The sequence below is a fragment of the Salmo trutta genome, chromosome 4, assembly GCF_901001165.1.
Source record: "Salmo trutta chromosome 4, fSalTru1.1, whole genome shotgun sequence".
Lineage (NCBI taxonomy): Eukaryota > Metazoa > Chordata > Actinopteri > Salmoniformes > Salmonidae > Salmo > Salmo trutta.
Window position 1 is genome coordinate 64744595 of NC_042960.1, and position 24363 is coordinate 64768957.

General features: G+C 41.5%; 1 protein-coding gene across 3 annotated transcripts in view; it reads right to left on the minus strand.

Moving 5' to 3' along the window:
• Positions 1-3549: 3549 nt before the first annotated feature.
• Positions 3550-24363, minus strand: part of LOC115192863 (neuroplastin) — a 50842-nt gene continuing 30028 nt past the window's right edge. For 2 of the 3 annotated variants that reach the window (XM_029751771.1, XM_029751773.1), the window contains 7 exons: positions 18259-18433; positions 16172-16266; positions 9604-9737; positions 9239-9512; positions 6489-6510; positions 5530-5612; positions 3550-5086 (listed from right to left, as the gene is read on the minus strand). In XM_029751771.1, the coding sequence (XP_029607631.1) occupies positions 5552-5612; positions 6489-6510; positions 9239-9512; positions 9604-9737; positions 16172-16266; positions 18259-18433 (761 nt within the window). In that variant the 3' untranslated portion in view covers positions 3550-5086; positions 5530-5551. The remainder of the gene's footprint in view (positions 5087-5529; positions 5613-6488; positions 6511-9238; positions 9513-9603; positions 9738-16171; positions 16267-18258; positions 18434-24363) is intronic. The other variant, XM_029751772.1, reaches the window with a different exon arrangement.

Sequence of the window (24363 nt, forward strand, 5' to 3'; positions counted from 1 at the left end):
CTGTTGAGACATAATCCACTGACTGTTCCCGAGCGAGTCATGAACAATACACAGAATTCACAAGTCAACACTATTCAAGATGATACTGAAAAGTAAAACATGAAGAACTGCTTTCCTTGCTGTCGTTAAGTGCTACACAGAAGTCCTATGGCTCATGTAACATTTTCCACAAATGTCATCTACATTGAGCTCTGTTTGTTCTTTTTTTCTGTATAGCACTTTGTGACGTCTGCTGATATAAAAAAAGGCTTTATAAATACATGTGATTAATTAACTTCATCCTTACTTGGTAACTTAACTTAGGAACCCAGTGGAAGGTGGTTGAGATCTTCATAGTCTGATTTACTGGTAGCCTCTTTTCATACATCACCCAGTAAATAACTACTTGTAGCTTACTACACACACAGTATTGTTGGCAACTCATACGACCACTAGGTTGCGCTGTTTTCACATTAAGCCACAATGACATATTTTACATTTTAGTCATTTAGCAGATGCCCTTATCGAGTGTGATTTAGTGCATTCATCTTAAGATAGCTAGGTGGGACAACCACATATCACAGGCATAGAAACTACATTTTTCCCTCATTAACGTAGCTATCAATAGAGTCAGAGCTAGATGAATCCAGGTAAAAGTTAGGATCCCTTATTGATGTCACTTGTTAAATCCACTTCAATCAGTGTAGATGAAGGGGAGGAGACAGGTTAAAGAAGGATTTTAAAGCCTTGAGATAATTGAGACATGGATTGTGTGTGTGTGCCATTCAGAGGGTGAATGGGAAAGACAAAAGATTGAAGTGCCTTTGAACGGGGTATAGTAGTAGGTGCCAGGAGCACCGGTTTGTGTCAAGAACTGCACCGCTGCTGGGTTTTTTCACACTCAACAGTTTCCAGTGTGTATCAAGAATGGTCCACAACCCAAAGGACATTCAGCCAACTAGACACAACTGTGGGAAGCATTGGAGTCAACATGGACCAGCATCCCTGTGGAACGCTTTAGACACCTTGTAGAGTCCATGTCCTGATGAATTGAGGCTGTTCTGAGGACAACAGGGGAGGAGGGGCAACTCAATATTAGGAAGTTGTTCTTAATGTTTTGTACACTCAGTATATATGCCTGTCTGCTGGTTGTGAAGACATGTTTGTACGTATACAAATACGCAAGCACATGGGAGTGTGTGTGTGTGGGTGTGCATGTGTGTGTGTGTGACTGATTATTTGTCATTTCTTTGAACACAGGTGTAAACTGTAATACCAAGGTAAATGTGCATTGCCAGTTAAAATGGAACACAGGTCATCAACTGAAACAAGCCATTCATTTTAGAGGTTTTTATTCCTAAAAATGACTTGGGATTGATCCTGGGATTGATTTTGGGATTGATCTTTATATTGGGATTGATCCTGGGGTTGATCTTGTTCTTGGGATTGATTTTGGGATTGATTTAGGATTGCTTTACAAGTGTCAATCCGTACATACGTAAAATAGGCCCTGTTGTTGCACTGCCTCCTCCCTAGCTCCCATACGCACTGCCTTCAGAAAGTATTCATACGCCTTTACTTTTTCTACATGTTGTTATGTTACAGCAGAAAAAATGTATAAAAATCTAGATCCTTTTTGTCACATGCCTAAACACAATTCCCCATAATGTAAAAGTGGAATTATGTTTTTAGAAATGTTTACAAATGAAAAGCTGAAACGTCTTGATGTCAATAAGTATTCAACCCCTTTGTTATGGTAAACCTAAATAAGTTCAGGAGTAAACATTCGCTTAACAAGTAACATAAGTTGCATGGACTCACTCTTTGCGCAATAATAGTGTTTAACATGATTTTTGAATGACTACCTCATCTCTGTACCCCACACATACATATAACTGTAAGGTCCCTCAGTCGAGCAGTGAGTTTCAAAAACAATTTCAACCACAAAGACCAGGGAGGTTTTCCAATGCCTCACAAATAAGTACACCTATTGGTAAATGGTAAAATAATAAAATAATAAGTAGACATTGATCATGGTGAAGTTATTGATTACACTTTGGATGGTGTATCAATACACCCAGTCACTACAAAGATACAGGCGTCCTTCCTAACTCAGTTGCTGGAGAGGAAGGAAACCGCTCAGGGATTTCACCATGAGGCCAATGGTGATTTTAAAACAGTTACAGAGTTTAATGGCTGTGATAGGAGAACTGAGGATGGATCAACAACATTGTAGTTACTCCACAATACTAACCTAAATGACAGTGAAAAGAAGGAAGTCTATACAGAATAAAAATATTCCAAAACATGCATCCTGTTTGCAACAAGGCACTAAAGTAAAATTGCAAAAAATGTGGCAAAGCAATTAACTTTTTGTCCTGAATACAAAGTGTTTTGTTTGAGGCAAATCCAACACATCACTGAGTAACACTCTTCATATTTTCAAGCATGGTGGTGGCTGCATCAAGTTATGGGCATGCTTGTAATCGTTAAGGACTAGGGAGTTTTTTTTGTTGATAAAAATAAATGGACTAGAGCTAAGCACAGGGAAAATCCTAGAGGAAAACTTCCCAACAGACACTGGGAGACAAATTCACCTTTCAGCAGGACAATAACCTAAAACACAAGGCCAAATCTACACTGGAGTTGCTTACCAAGACGACATTGAATGTTACTGAGTGGCCTAGTTACTGTTTTGACTTAAATCTGCTTGAAAATCTATGGCAAGACTTAAAAATGGCTGTCTAGCAATTATAAACAACCAACTTGACAGAGATTGAATCATTTTAAAAAGAACATTGTTCAAATATTGTACAATCCAGGTGCCAAAATTCTTAAGAGACTTACCCAGAAAGACTCACAGCTGTAATCGCTGTTAAAAGGTGATTCTAACATGTATTGATTTAGGGGACTGAATACTTATTTAAATGATTTATTTCTTTATTTCATTTTCAATAAATGTGCTAAATTTCTAGAAACATGTTTTCCCTTTGTCATTATGTGGTTTTGTGTGTAGATGGGTGAGAAAAACAAATATATTTCATCCATTTTGAATTCAAGCTGTAACACAAAAAAATATGGAAAAAGTGAATGGTTATGAATACTTTCTGAAGGCCACTGTATAGATGTATATCATTGTCATATATATATAGAGATCAACTGATACAGCATACAGCTGAGCAGTACGGTATCTATGAATGCTCTAAAGGTGATTATAGACCAGCATACAGCTGAGCAGTACGGTATCTATGAATGCTCTAAAGGTGATTATAGACCAGCATACAGCTGAGCAGTACGGTATCTATGAATGCTCTAAAGGTGATTATAGACCAGCATACAGCTGAGCAGTACGGTATCTATGAATGCTCTAAAGGTGATTACCCCTACTCTAATAAAGATGTCTTACTCCATAAAATCTAAAGCTGCTAAGAGGGACTTGTATATATATATATATATATATATCAATATTGATTATTATTTTTGCATAGGATAATAGCCATGCTATACACAATACACATACTCTAGCAATAGGGTTAGGATTGGGCGGAGTTCAGTTGCTTAGCTACTGAATGAAATTCATACAGATTTTTTTAATTCCCATTCTTTTTCAACACTTAAGTGCATCTTATGAATGAATATCCTTCATATATCATTATATATGAAGGTGATTTCATAAAGACATACATACAGAACATGTAAAATATAGGAATTCTCAATCAAAGTCAAAAGACGGGGGACATTGTAAAGCCCTCATTAAAATGTAAACCAAATCTAATCTGATGAAATGTTAAACAAGTTACCAACATAAAATAGTATGCAGCAGAATGATAAACTGTACAGATTTACTGTCATACCAGATTACGATCTCTGGCGATTTTTCTTTTACATTGCAAAGTCTTTAGATTCTCATAGTCAACACAAATAAATAATGATTATCTATCAACATGAAGCCACTCTCAAAGTCAACAAAACCAGGCCAGCGTCTCAAAGGGCACCCTATTCCTCCCTATGGAAACCTATTCCTTATATACTCTTAGAAAAAAGGGTTCCAAAAGGGTTCTTCGGCTGTCCACCATAGTAGAACTCTTTTTGGTTCCAGGTAGAACTCTTTTGGGATCCATGAACCAAAAGGGTTCTACATTGAACCAAAAATGGTTCTTCAAAGGATTCTCCTATGGGGACAGCCAAAGAACCCTTTTAGATTCTAGATAGCACCTTTTACTCTAAAAGTCTATCCCTCAAATTCATCAAAACAATGATCCCATTATTCCCCTGTAATCAGGGACTGATTTAGACCTGGGACACCAGGTGGGTGTAAATAATTATCATGTAGAACAGAAAACAAGCAGTGCTCCGGACCTCGTAGGGTCAGAATACCCCTGCCCTATACAGTAGGGTCAGAATACCCCTGCCCTATACAGTAGGGTCAGAATACCCCTGCCCTATACAGTAGGGTCAGAATACCCCTGCCCTATACAGTAGGGTCAGAATACCCCTGCCCTATACAGTAGGGTCAGAATACCCCTGCCCTATACAGTAGGGTCAGAATACCCCTGCCCTATACAGTGCACTACCCTGTGGGCCCTGGTCAATAGTAGATCATTATATAGGGACTAGGGTGCCATTTTGGATTTGAGACCCAGGCCCCTGGTCAAAAAGTAGTGCACTGTATATGGACTAGGGTGCCCTTTGAGACGGAGAGCAAAAAGTCATGTCATGTTTACACCAAACAGAAAGTTAGAATACCTTGCATGCGTTACTTCAGAATTAGTAAAAAATAGAAAATGATAAGAATCTGATAAGAATAAATAATAAATAAATAAACAGCAACAATCAATAACTGCATGCAGCCACAATGGTTATAATGCTTCGTAGACACTTCGTAAACCATTCATAATGTTATGGGGATCACATTCATTGATCACCTTCTTCACCCCCATCACACGATAGACAGATAATCAAATCAGAAGGCATGCCTCATCATACAATACAGACATTTACAGTAGCTCCTCCTCCTCTTCCTCCTCCTCCTCCTCATTAACACATTGCTATGGATCCCTCTCCTGGTTACCTTCATATGGTCAATACATGTATAATATGTTATTATCTGTGGAAAGAAAAAGTGGAAGGAAGTTATTAGTGTGTTCTATTGTCCTTTGTTTGTACTGGCACCAGGGTTGGGGACGAATTCCATTTCCATTCAGTCAATTTAGTTTACTTCCTGGATGTATTTAAATGGGTTTGACCCCAACCCTGGAAGTTACACACCACTTGCAGATGTCATGTCACGATATGTGTCTGTATGTCTGTAGCATTGACAGGAAGATATACGATGACAAGTTATTGATAAAGTAGGCTAAACTTTTTAACAATATTGATTTCCTGCACAACATGTGATTGACTATCTGTGGTGATTGACAGGTTACTGCTACATGAAGTAAACAACAACAACATGAACTTGGGAAAACAAAATGGCTGCCAGCTCATTTCTTTTCTCTGGGTTTTGACCACACAACTCTGGCATTGACTTCAGAGAGGATAAATACTCACTAATAATGAGACATCAATCTGCTCAGTTTGTGTTCCTCTGACGAAGGTTCTTGTCTTTGTGGTTGTTGGTGGAGTTAGTTTTCCTGTAATAGGATACACACAGGCTGAGTTAGACTGGGTTACCATCCAAACAAAGCTAATACACTGATAATACACCAGATTGCTGATTTTTGGTCAAAAACTTAACATCTACTTAGCAGTAAAAAAAGGTTTGTAGAATATACTGTATGCATGACTTAAAGGCAATGTACCCCAGGGTTCCTGTCAATTAGGAACATTTGAATTGGAAGATCAGTTTCAGTGTTACAAAATATAATTGAGCCCAACTCTGGTGAACAGCAGTTTACAGAAACAGAAACAACACAAAAATACTAGAGCAAAACACCATACATAGACCTCTAAACACTAGAGCAAAACACCATACATAGACCTAAACACTAAAGCAAAACGCCATACATAGACCTCTAAACACTAGAGCAAAACACCATACATAGACCTAAACACTAAAGCAAAACACCATACATAGACCTCTAAACACTAGAGCAAAACACCATACATAGACCTAAACACTAGAGCAAAACACCATACATAGACCTCTAAACACTAGAGCAAAACGCCATACATAGACCTCTAAACACTAGAGCAAAACACCATACATAGACCTAAACACTAGAGCAAAATGCCATACATAGACCTAAACACTAGAGCAAAACGCCATACATAGACCTAAACACTAGAGCAAAATGCCATACATAGACCTCTAAACACTAGAGCAAAACACCATACATAGACCTAAACACTAGAGCAAAACGCCATACATAGACCTAAACACTAGAGCAAAATGCCATACATAGACCTAAACACTAGAGCAAAACACCATACATAGACCTAAACACTAGAGCAAAACGCCATACATAGACCTCTAAATCAAGAAATGATTGTAACATGGATGCACTTACATTGGTCCAGCTGGTTCGTCATCTGATGCACAAAGGGAAAATATGAAGAAATGAAGACAAATGAAGACAAAAGATTATCAGCTGAAAATATCTTCTGTAAAAATGACAGGAAGAAAATGGTGCATGCTGGTGGTGAAAGTACAGTATTCCTTAAAAGAGGCAACGTGTTACAGTGGTAATATGAATGACTGTAAGACATTGTCTGGTTGGAGGCTTGGTTAAATGATGTTCATAGACAGTTTTGTGTGTTACACAATTCCATCATTTTGGAATTTAACTTAGTTCCACTAGTTCCATAAAGTGATTAAATTAAGTTCAATAAATTCCACAAGTGAATGAACTAAACTTGCGCTCAAAACCATGCTGATGGGATGGAATCGCAGGTGAAGAAGTTAAATAGATAGATAAATACTGAATGGAAGCCATCTTTAAACTTAACAGGGAAGGACACTCACAGTCACAATCACACCAAATGCAGTCAAAAAGAGCCACAAAACCCACATGAGATGAGAAAGTGATTATGAATTTCAAGCAGGTTTAAATTCCTTTTCGTTACAAACATTCATGCATAGACAGACAAGCTGCCCACCAAAAGGTCTATTCACTCACTGCATCGAAATTGACCAACACAAAGTAAACAATTTTAGTCCTGTGTGGCTCAGTTGGTAGAGGATGGTGCTTGCAACGCCAGGGTTGCGGGTTCCATTCCCACTGAGGCCACCCATACAAAAAAATATATGCACGCAGGACTGTAAGCCGCTTTTGATAAACGCGTCTGCTTAATGGCATATATTATATTATATTAAATGACTCCTTACAAAATAATATTATGCTACTAGCATAAAATAGGGAATACAATCATTGAAAACTGAAGATGACCTTGAATGTGACCTTGGCACGATATACTATTTTGTTGTTGTTTAATACAAGCTGTCTGACTGTGAACTTCCATAGAGAAGTAGCCTAAGCAGTAAGATAAGAGACAGTCTAATTTAAGGTTCTATAGAAAACCCAGTTAGCAAAACTGGTTATACGACCAGATAACAACCAAAATATGACGTCTCGATGACGTCTTGGTGCCATCGTAAAAAAAAAAAAAAAAAAAACAGCTTTACAGTCACGGTTTGATTGTAAACTGGTAATATGACATCCTCTCAACCAGAAAATCTGTTTTAAAACCAGAAAATGATGTCCGTTTGACATCACTTGCCAAATCTTGCCCACTGGGGATAGATGAATGTGCAGAATGCTGTGTGGATGTAGCCTGGGGGCAGATTTGTTTGTGCTGTCTTGCCAACTCCTATGGTCGTTGTTTGGCATGACAACAACCACAGGAGTAAGCTACTGTACACAGCACAAACTGATCAGGCTAGCTTGAATGGTTTGGACATAAGCTTAGATGCTGATTGAAACTCAAGAGACATGCAGTCTGTCACTTACCAAACATAGGTTGTGTTATGCAATTTGGGAAAGAGGGGGGAAAATATTACACAGTAATACCCTAATTGTATATTCTAAACTTGTTTTAACACTGCTAACATTTATTAACTAAGGGTTGTTGTACCGTGTGTGTGTGTGTGTGTGTGTGTGTGTGTGTGTGTGTGTGTGTGTGTGTCTTTTGCCCTACAAAAGGCAAAAGGCAGAAACGACTTTGATCTGTTGTAATGGCCAGGTATATGATCTGATTAATGTGGTATTTAGTTTCCTGACACAAGAACAAGCCAGTTGATCAGAACATATCATGGAGTCTGTCTAGACAGAAAAATACTTTGAAGTCAGATTTTGCATTAAAAAAAACCCTGCAGTTACTGCTTTCTGCCTTTGTAGGTCAGCAGACATCTGCTCTGTCGTTACCTGACACTATACTGCCTACACCTGTACTCAATAATTCAGTCTGAGTAGCTTCACCCAACAGGCGGACACACACACACACACACACACACACACACACACACAACACTGTTGCTGTAGGACACACCTTGTCAGGACAATCTAACAGATTGAATATTCATGGGTAATTTGATTAGGCCAGCTGGAACGTTGTTAGCAAGGATGTAGTGGTAACAATTTGGTGGGTAAACCCTGAACACCGTGGGTTAACAGGAGGGTAAACCCTGAACACCGTGGGTTAACAGGAGGGTAAACCCTGAACACCGTGGGTTAACCGGAGGGTAAACCTTGAACAGCGTGGGTTAATAGGAAGGTAAACCCTGAACACCGTGGGTTAACAGGAGGGTAAACCTTGAACACCATGGGTTAACAGGAGGGTAAACCCTGAACACCGTGGGTTAACAGGAGGGTAAACCTTGAACACCGTGGGTTAATAGGAGGGTAAACCCTGAACACCGTGGGTTAATAGGAGGGTAAACCCTGAACACCGTGGGTTAATAGGAGGGTAAACCCTGAACACCGTGGGTAAATAGGAGGGTACACAGAGTACTTGAGTTAACCCTCCACTACATCACTGGTTGTTAGGTCATCAGCTGGTTGGCAAGGATGCCTCCATATACAGAGAGAACTATGATTTAAGAATTGAGTATTAGCTTATTCGCGGAAGTAATCTGCAGTATTGAATAATGTCGATTATTGTTTTTCTCCTCTTGGAAAATAATTTATAATTTGAAATGGTTATCTGCAAACTATATTTGACCACAAACAACAATAAAAACATTGAAATGAGGAGAACGAACCACAAACCAGCAAACCAAAATGGCCACCATGGCTGATATGGTCTCAGAATCCTGACTCACCGTCTTGTATGTCGTCTGGCTTCTTGCGTTTCTCATAGACCACGATGATGATGACCAGGATGATGACCTCGGCCAGGACGCCCAGCAGAGGCCAAAGCCAGGCCAGGTAGCTCCGGACCCGCAGCACAGACACGATGGACGAGGTGCCGATCATGTTGGTGGCGTTACACTGGTACTCCCCCGGGTCGGAGTCGATGTCCAGGTTGATGATGCTCAGCTCAGTGTAGTTATCTTTGTTGTTAATGAAGAAACGGCCGGAGGAGTTGTTGATGTCCTGGGGGGAGATGGAGGAGAAGTGATTATGGTTTGTGCCATGGGGAATGATGGTCATGCGAAGAAGAAGAAGAACAACAACAACAACGTACCATGTAGAACCCGTTGTCCAGTTTGCGCCAGGTCCAGATAGGGTAGGGGTAGCCAGTGGACTTACAGTACAGCAGGGCCTTCTGGCCCTCGTTCTTATTGTCACTACGCTTGTGGCCTATGATGTCAGGACCAGCTGGAATGAGGGGAAACAATCAATAAGTACAAAGGACATTTTAAAAAAAAGGAAGGCAATGATACGTTTTAGTAATAATACTGTGTTATCACATAATAAAGTCTCAGGGATTGTGTTCCAAATACCAGCCCATTTCCTGTACTGTGTACAGACCTATAGATGTAGGGCAGCCCAGCCCATTTCCTGTACTGTGTATAGACCTATAGATGTAGGGCAGCCCAGCCCATTTCCTGTACTGTGTACAGACCTATAGATGTAGGGCAACCCAGCCCATTTCCTGTACTATGTACAGACCTATAGATGTAGGGCAACCCAGCCCATTTCCTTTACTGTGTACAGACCTATAGATGTAGGGCAGCCCAGCCCATTTCCTGTACTGTGTATAGACCTATAGATGTAGGGCAGCCCAGCCCATTTCCTGTACTGTGTACAGACCTATAGATGTAGGGCAGTCCAGCCCATTTCCTGTACTGTGTATAGACCTATAGATGTAGGGCAGCCCAGCCCATTTCCTGTACTGTGTATAGACCTATAGATGTAGGGCAGCCCAGCCCATTTCCTGTACTGTGTATAGACCTATAGATGTAGGGCAGCCCAGCCCATTTCCTGTACTGTGTACAGACCTATAGATGTAGGGCAACCCAGCCCATTTCCTGTACTGTGTACAGACCTATAGATGTAGGGCAACCCAGCCCATTTCCTTTACTGTGTACAGACCTATAGATGTAGGGCAGCCCAGCCCATTTCCTGTACTGTGTATAGACCTATAGATGTAGGGCAGCCCAGCCCATTTCCTGTACTGTGTATAGACCTATAGATGTAGGGCAGCCCAGCCCATTTCCTGTACTGTGTATAGACCTATAGATGTAGGGCAACCCAGCCCATTTCCTGTACTGTGTATAGACCTATAGATGTAGGGCAACCCAGCCCATTTCCTGTACTGTGTATAGACCCAGCCCTCGAAGTGACTCTTCTTATCAACTAGATGCAAGAATTTCCTCTGTGTTGTCTTAAGAATTCTTCATTCTCTGTGTTGTCATAAGAATTCATCATTCTCTGTGTTGTCTTAGGAATTCATCATTCTCTGTGTTGTCTTAGGAATTCAGCATTCTCTGTGTTGTCTTAGGAATTCAGCATTCTCTGTGTTGTCATAAGAATTCAGCATTCTCTGTGTTGTCTTAAGAATTCAGAATTCTGTGTTGTCATAAGAATTCATAATTCTCTGTGTTGTCATAAGAATTCAGAATTATGTGTTGTCATAAGAATTCATAATTCTCTGTGTTGTCATAAGAATTCAGAATTCTGTGTGTTGTCTTAAGAATTCAGAATACTGTGTTGTCTTAAGAATTCAGCATTCTCTGTGTTGTCTTAGGAATTCATCATTCTCTGTGTTGTCTTAGGAATTCAGCATTCTCTGTGTTGTCATAAGAATTCAGCATTCTCTGTGTTGTCTTAAGAATTCAGAATTCTGTGTTGTCATAAGAATTCATAATTCTCTGTTGTCATAAGAATTCAGAATTCTGTGTGTTGTCTTAAGAATTCAGAATTCTGTGTTGTCTTAGGAATTCAGCATTCTCTGTGTTGTCTTAAGAATTCAGCATTCTCTGTGTTGTCTTAAGAATTCAGAATTCTGTGTTGTCTTAGGAATTCAGCATTCTCTGTGTTGTCTTAGGAATGCAGCATTCTCCGTGTTGTCATACCAACATCATTGTTTAAACTCTGAGAAGTAGAGGTTACATCATGTAGGTGTGATATCTGATTGGAGGTTACCTTTACATTAATACTATTGGTCAACAACTCAGATCCTGAGTCCAAACAACTCAGATGCTTATAACATGGTCTTAGATGAATGATTATTTCTCTTGTTCCTGACTTGCTGTGGTGAGAAACCTACACTCTTTCTCTCTCTGTCTCTCTCCTATGAGCTACTGTATGAGCCATGGCACAAGCCATGGTTTCCCTCCCTCCCTCCCTCAGAATAATGCCTTGTTAATGCTTTGTAACTTAAGCTTTAGGACTTGCATGTCTATCCATTCGTTCTACAAAGTAATTAAATACACTTGTATTTAGAATTCCATTCTCAGACATTTCATGTCTATTACTGTAACTCAACCGTAGTCTCTTGCATATTGCTAATTATCTTTATGGAGTCAGATAAACCTTTTAATAAGCTAATTGTGTCACGACTTCCACCGAAGTCGGTTCCTCTCCTTGTTCGGGCGGCGTTCAGCTGTCGGCGTCACCGGTCTTCTAGCCATCGTCAATCCATTTTTCATTTTCCATTTGTTTTGTCTTGTCTTCCCACACACCTGGTCTCAATTCCATCATTACATGTTGTGTATTTAACCCTCTGTTTCCCCCCATGTCCTTGTCCGGAAATGTTTATTGTAAGTGCTTGTGCACGTTATGTCTGGTGTGCGATGAGTTTTGTACCCATTGATATATTGTTATGTTTTCCGGTGGCTTTTATTATTAAACTGTGCCGTTGTAAACACAGTGGGCAATGTTCAACCTTCGATCCGGCAGAACCATATATGTGTAGTGCACACGAGCAGAAACCTTCCGGAAACATTGTTTTAAAAAAAGTGCATAGCCTAAAAGAGATGATCGGATTGAATCTAGTCCTAAATGTATAGCATAGACTGTTAGTAACATTTACTGTCCGCATACCTTTCAGGTGTCCATTCATTTTACTGTGCTCTACCTGTCAGGTGTACATTCATTTTACTGTGCTCTACCTGTCAGGTGTAAAGTCATTTTACTGTGCTCTACCTGTCAGGTGTACATTCATTTTACTGTGCTCCACCTGTCAGGTGTAAAGTCATTTTACTGTGCTCTACCTGTCAGGTGTCCATTCATTTTACTGTGCTCTACCTGTCAGGTGTAAAGTCATTTTACTGTGCTCTACCTGTCAGGTGTACATTCATTTTACTGTGCTCTACCTGTCAGGTGTAAAGTCATTTTACTGTGCTCTACCTGTCAGGTGTAAAGTCATTTTACTGTGCTCTACCTGTCAGGTGTAAAGTCATTTTACTGTGCTCTACCTGTCAGGTGTACATTCATTTTACTGTGCTCTACCTGTCAGGTGTAAAGTCATTTTACTGTGCTCTACCTGTCAGGTGTAAAGTCATTTTACTGTGCTCTACCTGTCAGGTGTAAAGTCATTTTACTGTGCTCTACCTGTCAGGTGTAAAGTCATTTTACTGTGCTCTACCTGTCAGGTGTAAAGTCATTTTACTGTGCTCTACCTGTCAGGTGTAAAGTCATTTTACTGTGCTCTACCTGTCAGGTGTAAAGTCATTCTCTTTGCTATTACTTTGTATTGTATACGGACTACAGTTCAGTTTCCGTGAGAGTGTACAGCCTTGTTATTGGTCCAAATAACTCAACATTATGTGTTATTCATTGAACAGCTGTTGTTCTGTTGCTACGGCATCTTGATTCATAAACACTGCATTCGCTCTAATCCTAAATGAAGGTATTTCTTGCTGTCTTTTGGGAACGATCAGTACTAGCCCCATGGGAATCCATTCACTGCTGTGTGTGTTTGTGTTTGTGTGTGTGTACGGTGTGCGTGTTTACGGTGTGTGTGTGTGTGTGTGTGTGTGTGTGTGTGTGTGTGTGTGTGTGTGTGCGTGCGTGCGTGCATGCGTGCGAATAAAGGAGCAGCAATGAGTGTAGGGAATAAGAATTCAGAATCCATTCACTGAAAGGTCACTGAAAGGTCACTATGGAAGGACACACTATCAGTTTAATATTCACTGTTATTATTTACTAACCATATCAGTTCAGTCCACAGATGATTGGCTGGCAAAAGCAGGAAGCATGTTATAGCTACACTAAATCCTGACTATGCCATCAGCATGACGTAACAGCATTCGTTGGACCAGGCCATGTTTTTCCACTCGTCATTTGTCCAGTGTTGGCGACTGCGTGCCCACTGGAGCTGCTTCTTCTTCTTCTTGTTGTTTTAGCTGATAGGAGCGGAGCCAGGTGAGGTCGTCTGCTGCAATAGCCCATCAGTGACAAGGATCGACGGAGTTCCAAGATGTTGTCCGTCTGTTAGCTTGCACCATTCTTGCCATTTCCCTTCAACTTCTCTCATCAACTAGCTGTTTTCGCCCACAGGACTGCCACTTACTGGAAGTTTTGCCTCTGACATTCTCTTCTTTTTTTTAACCCCTTTTTCTCCCCAATTTCCTGGTATCCAGTTGGTAGTTACAGTCTTGTCTCATCGCTGCATCTCCCGTACGGACTCAGGAGAGGCGAAGGTCGAGAGCCGTGCGTCCTCCGAAACACAACCCAGCTAAGCAGCACTGTACCTTGGCACAATGTCAATTAACCCGGAAGCCAGCCGCACCAATGTGTCGGGGGAAACACCGTGCACCTGGTGACCGTGTCAGCGTGCACTGCGCCTGGCCCACCACAGGAGTACTTTCCCCTTGTCCTTGATGGAACAAGGACAAGGACATCCCTGCCCGGCCAAACGCTCCCCTAACCCGGACGACGCTAGGCCAATTGTGCGCCACCCCATGGGTCTCCCGGGGTCGTGGCCAGCTGCGAAGGAGCCTGGACTCGAACCCAGAATCTCTGGCGGCACAGCTAGCACTGCGATGCAGTACCTTAGACCACTGCGCCACTCGGGAGGCCTGTCACACCATTCTCAGTAAACCCTAGACACTGTCGTGTCAGGAGGGCGGGCGTTTCTGACATTCTGGATCCGGCACGCCTGGCACCGACGATCAGACCACGCTCAGAGTCGCTTAGGTCACTAGCTTTTCGCATTCTAACGTTCAATCAAACAGTAACTGAATGCCTCGATGCCTGTCTGCCTGCTTTATATAGAGTAGCAAGCCACATCCACTGTTTGTAGAAGTCATACATTTTCGTGAACGAGGTGTACCTATCTACCATTCAACACTCAAAGGTGGTGTAGGTCAGACCTGGGGACAAATACATGTGCATTTGAGTATTTGTTATTGAAATACATTTTTCTGTGTATTTGAGTATTTTCAAATACACTGCCCAAAACAAGTACTTTTGAGTATTTTAATGGTTCTTTGTAAAAACCAAATAGTAAATACTTTTTCAAATAATATTTTCAAATACCTGGATTCAATGCATGGGAGTGTATGAGTCAGTGTATTTGAGTATTTCCAAATACATTCCAAATTTGTACTACTTGTTTTTTCAAATAAAGGTTATCTGAATACTTGTTTTGGAAATATATTGAAAAGTAATTGAAATACCTGAAATAGTATTTAAACCCAGGTCTGGTGTAGGCAGGGGGGCCCTATGAAAGGCGATATTTCAGGGACTATATGACAGTGCTGCCTTGGGCAGCCTATTAGGTCATCATTGCGCCTTGGAAGGATGCATGTCAATGATTCATGTGAATGTGAATGACTCGTGAATGATTCATGTGAATGACTCATGTGAATTACTATTCAACACTGGTGGGTGGAAGTCGTACTGTACCTTTAATCTCGATGGTGTGGCTAACCTCATACAACACTATGTTATGTTAACGGAGGGTTAGGGATAGGTTGTACCTTTAATCTCGATGGTGTGGCTAACCTCATACAACACTATGTTATGTTAACGGAGGGTTAGGGATAGGCTGTACCTTTAATCTCGATGGTGTGGCTAACCTCATACAACACTATGTTATGTTAACGGAGGGTTAGGGATAGGCTGTACCTTTTATCTCGATGGTGTGGCTAACCTCATACAACACTATGTTATGTTAACGGAGGGTTAGGGATAGGTTGTACCTTTAATCTCGATGGTGTGGCTAACCTCATACAACACTATGTTATGTTAACGGAGGGTTAGGGATAGGCTGTACCTTTAATCTCGATGGTGTGGCTAACCTCATACAACACTATGTTATGTTAACGGAGGGTTAGGGATAGGCTGTACCTTTAATCTCGATGGTGTGGCTAACCTCATACAACACTATGTTATGTTAACGGAGGGTTAGGGATAGGCTGTACCTTTAATCTCGATGGTGTGGCTAACCTCATACAACACTATGTTATGTTAACGGAGGGTTAGGGATAGGCTGTACCTTTAATCTCGATGGTGTGGCTAACCTCATACAACACTATGTTATGTTAACGGAGGGTTAGGGATAGGCTGTACCTTTAATCTCGATGGTGTGGCTAACCTCATACAACACGATGTTATGTTAACGGAGGGTTAGGGATAGGCTGTACCTTTAATCTCGATGGTGTGGCTAACCTCATACAACACCATGTTATGTTAACGGAGGGTTAGGGATAGGCTGTACCTTTAATCTCGATGGTGTGGCTAACCTCATACAACACTATGTTATGTTAACGGAGGGTTAGGGATAGGCTGTACCTTTAATCTCGATGGTGTGGCTAACCTCATACAACACCATGTTATGTTAACGGAGGGTTAGGTTGTACCTTTAATCTCGATGGTGGCGTTAGCAGACGGGGCCCGATCGAAGGTGTAGACACACATGTACTCCCCTGAATCCTCTCCTCGGGGCTTCTTCAGGCTAGATTTACACAAAACAAACAGCACAAGTCAATCAATCCTCGTTTAGTTCTAACTCTGAAAGGCACTCTGATGTCAGAGGCATTACCTGCGCCCCAATAATCGGTCATTTTTTCAGAAATGTGCACTTAGGTTAGAGGACTGTTCCCCATGCGGGGCAAGCAGGGCACATACTGTAGAACCTAGACCAACCCATCTTCAACATCTCTAATAATCAGGACCAATCATGAAACCCCCAGAAATCTAACACGGTAGAGAGGATATTTTCAAAGTTTATCAACCCTTATATGTTTAAACCTCCCCCGTCGGGGGAAACGAACCCTGGTCTCCAGCGTGACAGGCAGGGAACCTCAACACAACACTAAATAGGACTGAAGGGGAGATTTCCAAGCCCCTAATCAATCATGAAAAAATATTCACTAGGATGTCAATTCAAAAAACGTACTGATACTGGGTGAAGAGACAAGAGGGCCTATCTACTTTATTAACCAATAAGGGCTTTATTACATATAAATACATAAATAAGGAAATAGGAGGACAGATAATTATCTAAGTGCCCCCCTCCCATATCTCACAAGGACTCACCAGGCAAAACCATGCTAAATAAAAGATAATAAGTGCTATATATTAACACAGAAAATAGTCTAAAGAAAGTAAAGGGCAGATAATTAGCCTATATAAATGCCATATACATCCCTTATGTCTCACAGGAACACACATGGCAAAACCTGCAAGGCAATAAAAACAATGATATACACACTCTCCCATCCCCTCCACATATGGTTTTAATAAATCATTTTTTTTTAAATGGAAGGTATTGCGTCAGTCATAAACTCCCCCCAGAGTCATTATATCAAACCATCATAGTCCTAGAAACGTTTATTCTATCTCACTGAGGCCGTTAGGGACCGTGGTACCTACCCTTTATATCCAGCGCCTTTCTGAGGCCAGCCTCTCCCTACCATGACAACTGTTGTTAAACTCTCCCTACCATGACAACTGTTGTTAAACTCTCCCTACCATGACAACTGTTGTTAAACTCTCCCTACCACGACAACTGTTGTTAAACTCTCCCTACCACGACAACTGTTGTTAAACTCTCCCTACCACGACAACTGTTGTTAAACTCTCCCTACCATGACAACTGTTGTTAAACTCTCCCTACCATGACAACTGTTGTTAAACTCTCCCTACCATGACAACTGTTGTTAAACTCTCCCTACCACGACAACTGTTGTTAAACTCTCCCTACCACGACAACTGTTGTTAAACTCTCCCTACCATGACAACTGTTGTTAAACTCTCCCTACCATGACGACTGTTGTTAAACTCTCGCTACCATGACGACTGTAGTTAAACTCTCCCTACCATGACGACTGTTGTTAAACTCTCCCTACCATGACGACTGTTGTTAAACTCTCCCTACCCATGACGACTGTTGTTAAACTCTCCCTACCATGACAACTGTTGTTAAACTCTCCCTACCATGACAACTGTTGTTAAACTCTCCCTACCATGACAACTGTTGTTAAACTCTCCCTACCATGACAACTGTTGTTAAACTCTCCCTACCATGACAACTGTTGTTAAACTCTCCCTACCATGAAAACTGTTGTTAAACTCTCCCTACCATGACAACTGTTGTTAAACTCTCCCTACCCATGACGACTGTTGTTAAACTCTCCCTACCCATGACGACTGTTGTTAAACTCTCGCTACCATGACAACTGTTGTTAAACTCTCCCTACCCATGACGACTGTTGTTAAACTCTCCCTACCATGACAACTGTTGTTAAACTCTCCCTACCCATGACGACTGTTGTTAAACTCTCCCTACCATGACAACTGTTGTTAAACTCTCCCTACCATGACAACTGTTGTTAAACTCTCCCTACCATGACAACTGTTGTTAAACTCTCCCTACCATGACAACTGTTGTTAAACTCTCCCTACCACGACAACTGTTGTTAAACTCTTATAGATGGGGACCTACTAGTACTCGGTGTTGGCTCTCTCTCCGCGGGTGTCTTGGATCTCCTCTCCATTCTTCATCCAGAAGCTCTCGATGTGGGCACTGTGGGCTGAAGTTAGGTTGCACTGTAAAGTGATGGGCAGGCTGTGGTGATCAGTGGGCAGCATGATGTGGTCCGACGAGTTGATGGAAGGCTCTGAAACACCAATAAGACACTTCCAACTATCAATTCCATTTCAATACATTCAATTCATGAAGTAAAACTGAAATTCCAATTCATTGAAAAACAATGAGGAAAATGTACATTTCAGTTGATGGAAGGCTCTGAAACACCAATAAGACACCAGGGTTAAGGTCAATTCCATTTAAAATTGTATCTTATTCTTATAATTTTCAATGTAGTTAATTGAAATTAGTTGAAAAGCAATGAGGAAAATTGGATTGGAATTTCAGGCTACTCCCAGAATTGACTGAATTGAAATGGAATTGATCCTAGCCCTGATAGAGACATCACACAGGCTTCTGTTACTTAACAAACATGCGGTTCACTTCAAACAAGCACAATGAGTAGTAGACACATACAGTATGAGTACTTTCCCCTACCAGAGCCATACACATACAGTATGAGTACTTTCCCCTACCAGAGCCGTACACATACAGTATGAGTACTTTCCCCTACCAGAGCCGTACACATACAGTATGAGTACTTTCCCCTACCAGAGCCGTACACATACAGTATGAGTACTTTCCCATACCAGAGCCGTACACATACAGTATGAGTACTTTCCCCTACCAGAGCTGTACACATACAGTATGAGTACTTTCCCCTACCAGAGCCGTACACATACAGTATGAGTACTTTCCCCTACCAGAGCCATACACATAAACAGGATGTCTATAAATGGCTCTGGTCTCTACCTCCAATGATTTACAGACAGAGCAGTCAGTGTTGGTTTGAAATCTACTTGGCATCCAGTAATTCAGAAGCTTGTAGAGCTGACATAGGGTTTAAAGGTTAGAGGTCAGGGTTCTGGGACTGGGTAGTGATTTAGGGCTAGTGTTTGATAGGTTTCCCTGTCCTTCATAACCCACAACCATATATATTTATAGAAATATATACTGAACAAAAATGGAAATGCAACATGTAAAGTGATGGTCCCATGTTTCATGAGCTGAAATTAAAGATCCCAGAATTTTGACATACACAAAAAAAGCTTATTTCTCAAAATAATTTGTGCACAAATTTATTTACATTCCTGTTAGTAAGCATTTCTCCTTGCCAAGATAATCCATCCACCTGACCGATGTGGCATATCAAGAACCTGATTAAATAGCATGATCATTACACAGGTGCACCTTGTGCTGGGAACAATAAAAGGCCACTCTAAAATGTGCAGTTTTGTCACCCAACACAATGCCACAGAGTGTGGAATTGGCATGCTGACTACAGGAATGTCCACCAGAACTGTTGGCAGATAATTTAATGTTAATCTCTCTACCATAAGCCTACCATGGTAGGCGTCGTTTTAGAGAATTTGGCAGTACGTCCAACCGGCGTCACAACCGCAGACCATGTGTTTGACGTCGTGTGGGTGTGCGGTTTGCTGATGTCAACGTTGTGAACAGAGTGCCCCATGGTGGCGGTGGGGTTATGGTGTGGGCAGGAATAAGCTACGGACAATGAACACAATTGTATTTTATCGATGGCAATTTGAATGCACAGGGATATCGTGACGAGATCCTGAGGCTCAGTGTCGTTCCATTCATCCACCCGCCATCACCTCATGTTTCAGCATGGTAATGAATGGCCCAATGTTGCAAGGATCTGTACACAATTCCTGGAAGCTGAAAATGTCCCAGTTCTTCCATGGCCTGCATACTCACCAGACATGTCACCCACTGAGCATGTTTGGGATGCTCTGGATCGATTCATAAGACAGCGTGTTCCAGTTACCGCCAATATCTAGCAATTTCACGCAGCCATTGAAGAGGAGTGGGACAACATTCCACAGTCCACAATCAACAGTTTGATCAACTCTACGTGAGAGATGTCACGCTGCATGAGGCAAATGGTCACACCAGATACTGACTGGTTTTCTGATCCACACCCCTACTTTTTTTTTAAGGTATCTGTGACCAACAGATGCATATCTGCATTCCCAGTCATGTGAAATCCATAGATTAGGGCCTAATTTATTTATTTAAATTGACTGATTTCCTTAAATAAACTGTAACTCAGTAAAATCTTTGAAATTGTTTCATGTTGCGTTTATATTTTTGTTCAGTATAGATACAGTACATATCACTGGATAAGAGTGTCTACAAAATCACTCAAATGTAAATACATGAGACTGTCCAAACCCATGTTTAAAAATGTGGAGCTACCCTAACATACACAGACATTTCTAAGAATGAAATATGAAAGAATACAAAAGGGACAAAATGAAAGGGAAATCAAAGTAGCAGTGCAGATGGGTTAGACAGGTTAGACAGGTTAGACGGGTTAGACAGGTTAGATAGGTTAGATGGGTTAGACTGGTTAGATGGGTTAGACTGGTTAGATGGGTTAGACGGGTTAGATGGGTTAGACGGGTTAAACAGGTTAGACAGGTTAGATAGGTTAGACAGGTTAGACAGGTTAGACGGGTTAGACAGGTTAGACGGGTTAGATGGGTTAGACAGGTTAGACAGGTTAGACAGGTTAAACAGGTTAGATGGGCTAGACAGGTTAGACGGGTTAGATAGGTTAGACGGGTTAGACGGGTTAGACGGGTTAGACGGGTTAGATAGGTTAGACAGGTTAGATAGGTTAGACAGGTTAGACGGGTGAGATGGGTGAGATGGGTAACATGACGGGAGGGACAGGAGGGATCTCTACTTAACACTATGGTCTCAGTGTAGACAACAGGAGGTACCTCTACTTAACACTATGGTCTCAGTGTAGACGACAGGAGGGACCTCTACTTAACACTATGGTCTCAGTGTAGACAACAGGAGGGACCTCTACTTAACACTATGGTCTCAGTGTAGACGACAGGAGGGACCTCTACTTAACACTATGGTCTCAGTGTAGACAACAGGAGGGACCTCTACTTAACACTATGGTCTCACAGTAGACAACAGGAGGGACCTCTACTTAACACTATGGTCTCAGTGTAGATGACAGGAGGGACCTAGGAGGCTGTATGGGATACACTGGGAGAAGCTACAAGACCTAGGAGGCTGTATGGGATACACTGGGAGAAGCTGCAAGACCTAGAAGGCTGCATTGGGTTCCACTGGGAGAAGCTGCAAGACCTAGGAGGCTGTACGGGATACACTGGGAGAAGCTGCAAGACCTAGGAGGCTGTATGGGATACACTGGGAGGTCTAGTGAAGCTGCAAGACCTAGGAGGCTGTATGGGATACACTAGGAGAAGCTGCAAGACCTAGGAGGCTGTATGGGATACACTGGGAGGTCTAGTGAAGCTGCAAGACCTAGGAGGCTGTATGGGATACACTGGGAGAAGCTGCAAGACCTAGGAGGCTGCATGGGATACACTGGGAGAAGCTGCAAGACCTAGGAGGCTGTATGGGATACACTGGGAGAAGCTGCAGGACCTAGGAGGCTGTATGGGGTACACTGGGAGGTCTAGTGAAGCTGCAAGACCTAGGAGGCTGTATGGGATACACTGGGAGGTCTAGTGAAGCTGCTAACTAAAGGAGCTGAGGCACAGTGGGAGATTGTTCTTCATTTTCAGGGTGTATGGGGGGGCACAGAGGGAGAGCTCTGCTACTTCTTCATTTTCAGGGTGTATGGTTGGTGATTTGGTATTTGGTATTCATTAGGATCCCCATTAGCTGCTGCAAAGGCATCAGCTACTCTTCCTGGGGTCCACATGAAACATGACATAATACATAACACAGAATATTATTAGTCAAGGACTGAAATACATACATTTAAAATGTCACACATAGCCTACATATCAGTACATACACACGATATCTAGGTCTAATACATAATACAATGCACATTACAATACAAGGTATATAAAATGGCTCTTCACAGTCCCCTTTGTGCAGTAAGGTGTTCTTTGAATCTGGTTTTATTGCTAGTTTCAGTTACCTGGGTGACAGAGAGTTCCATGTAGTCATGGCTCTATTTAATACTGTGTGTTTCCCAGCCACTGTTCTGGACCTGGAGACTGTAAAGAAACCTCAGGTTGCATGTATTGTGTTGTACAGATGAGTGTGTGAACTGTGTACCAACTGCTTGAACAGACAGTTCGGTACCATCAACACATCGCACAAAGACCAATAGCGATGCAGTCAATCACTGAACTTTGAGCCAGGAGAGACTGACATGCATTTTAACGGACACTTTCCCTCCATGTACAGTACATCTAAGTGTGATACGTTCTGCTTTGTTTCTGGACCGATTGCAATATACCTATGTCCTTTCTATGCCGCACATGACCCCACAGCTGGGCAGTAGTCCAGGTGTGACAAAACTAGGGCCTGAAGGAGCTGTCTGGTCAACTGAGATGTCAAGAAGGCAGAGCAACGCCCCATCATGGACAGACCTCATCCCATTTTAGAAACCATTGAGCCTATATGTTATGACCATGAAAGCTTGCTATCTAGGGATACACCCAGCAGTTTAGTCTCCTCAACTTTCTCAATAGCCACATTACTCAATAATAGATCTAAATGAGGTTTAGCATTCAGCGAGTGATTTGTCCCAAAATTATGCTTTTAGTTTTTTAGATAATTAGCACTATTGCTAATTACCCATTCTAAAACTGAATGGAGCTCTATGTTAAGCGTCTCAGTTATTTATTTTACTGTTGCAGAGGACGTATTTACTGTTGAGTCGTCAGCGTACATAGACACACAAGCTTTATTCACCTCTCTGATTCAGAGGGGTTTGGTTTAAATGCAGAAGACACATTTCAGTTGAAGGCATTCAGTTGTACAACTGACTAGGTATCCCCCCTTTCCCCTTTATTCAAGGTCAGTGGAAGGTCATTTGTAAAAACAGAAAACAATAATGGCCCTAGCCAGTTGCCCTGGGGTACACCACACTCAACTGAATTTGCATTAGAGAGGCTTCCATTAACGAAAACCCTCAGTTTTTTTTAGGTATTTCTCAATCCATAGTAAGGCAAAACAGCTCCCACAATTGTCTTACTATCAAATTCTTTCAGCCAATAATCAGTCATTTGTGTCAGTGCCGAGCATGTTGAGAAGCCCTTCCCTATAAGCTGAAAGCATTTGCAACAAGCTGATTGGTTGGCTGTTTGAACCATTAAAAGGGTGCTCTGCTATTCTAGGGTCAGCAGAATGACCTCTGCCTCCCTCTGAGTGCACACACCATCATCTAGGCGTAATTTGAAGATGTTGCAAACAGGAGTCACAATGTATTACGCCACCAACCTCAGCAATTTACTATCCAGGTTGTCGGTACCAGGTGGTTTGTCCTTATTTAACAAGGCAGTTAATCCACTGTTCCTAGGCTGTCATTGTAAATAAGAATTTGTTCTTAACTGACTTGCCTAGTTAAATAAAAGGTCAAAAAAAAATTTGAGATAGCAACAATTTTTCACCTCTTCCACACCCACTTCGTGGAACTCAAAGTGCTTGTCTTTCATTATTGGGTCCATTATGCATGAATATGAAGGTTCAGCATTTTTTGTTTGCATGTCATACCCAAGTTTGCTAATCTTACCAACAAAAAAAGTGTTTTGTTATGAACAAGCCATCTGCCTAGATGGAAGATCAAGATCTGCTGTGTTGTCAGACTTATTTAGTATTCCCTTTGCTTCATCCCTCTCAGCCATACAGTTTTTAATATCATCCTCTATCCATGGGGATTTGGCAGTTTTAAATGTCCGTTTCTTGATGGGCCCATGCCTATCAGTAACCGGAAGGAGCAGTTTCATAACTGCTTCAAGTGCAGCGTCCGGATGTTCCTCATTACACACATCAGACCTACAAAATATTTTTCACATCTTCGACATAGGAATCATTGCAAAACCTCTTGTATGATCGTTTATACACAATTTTAGGTCCAGTCTTTAAAACGTAATTTTTTTCTCCAGATATGGCTATTAAATTGTGATCACAACCAGTCAATATTTAGGTCAC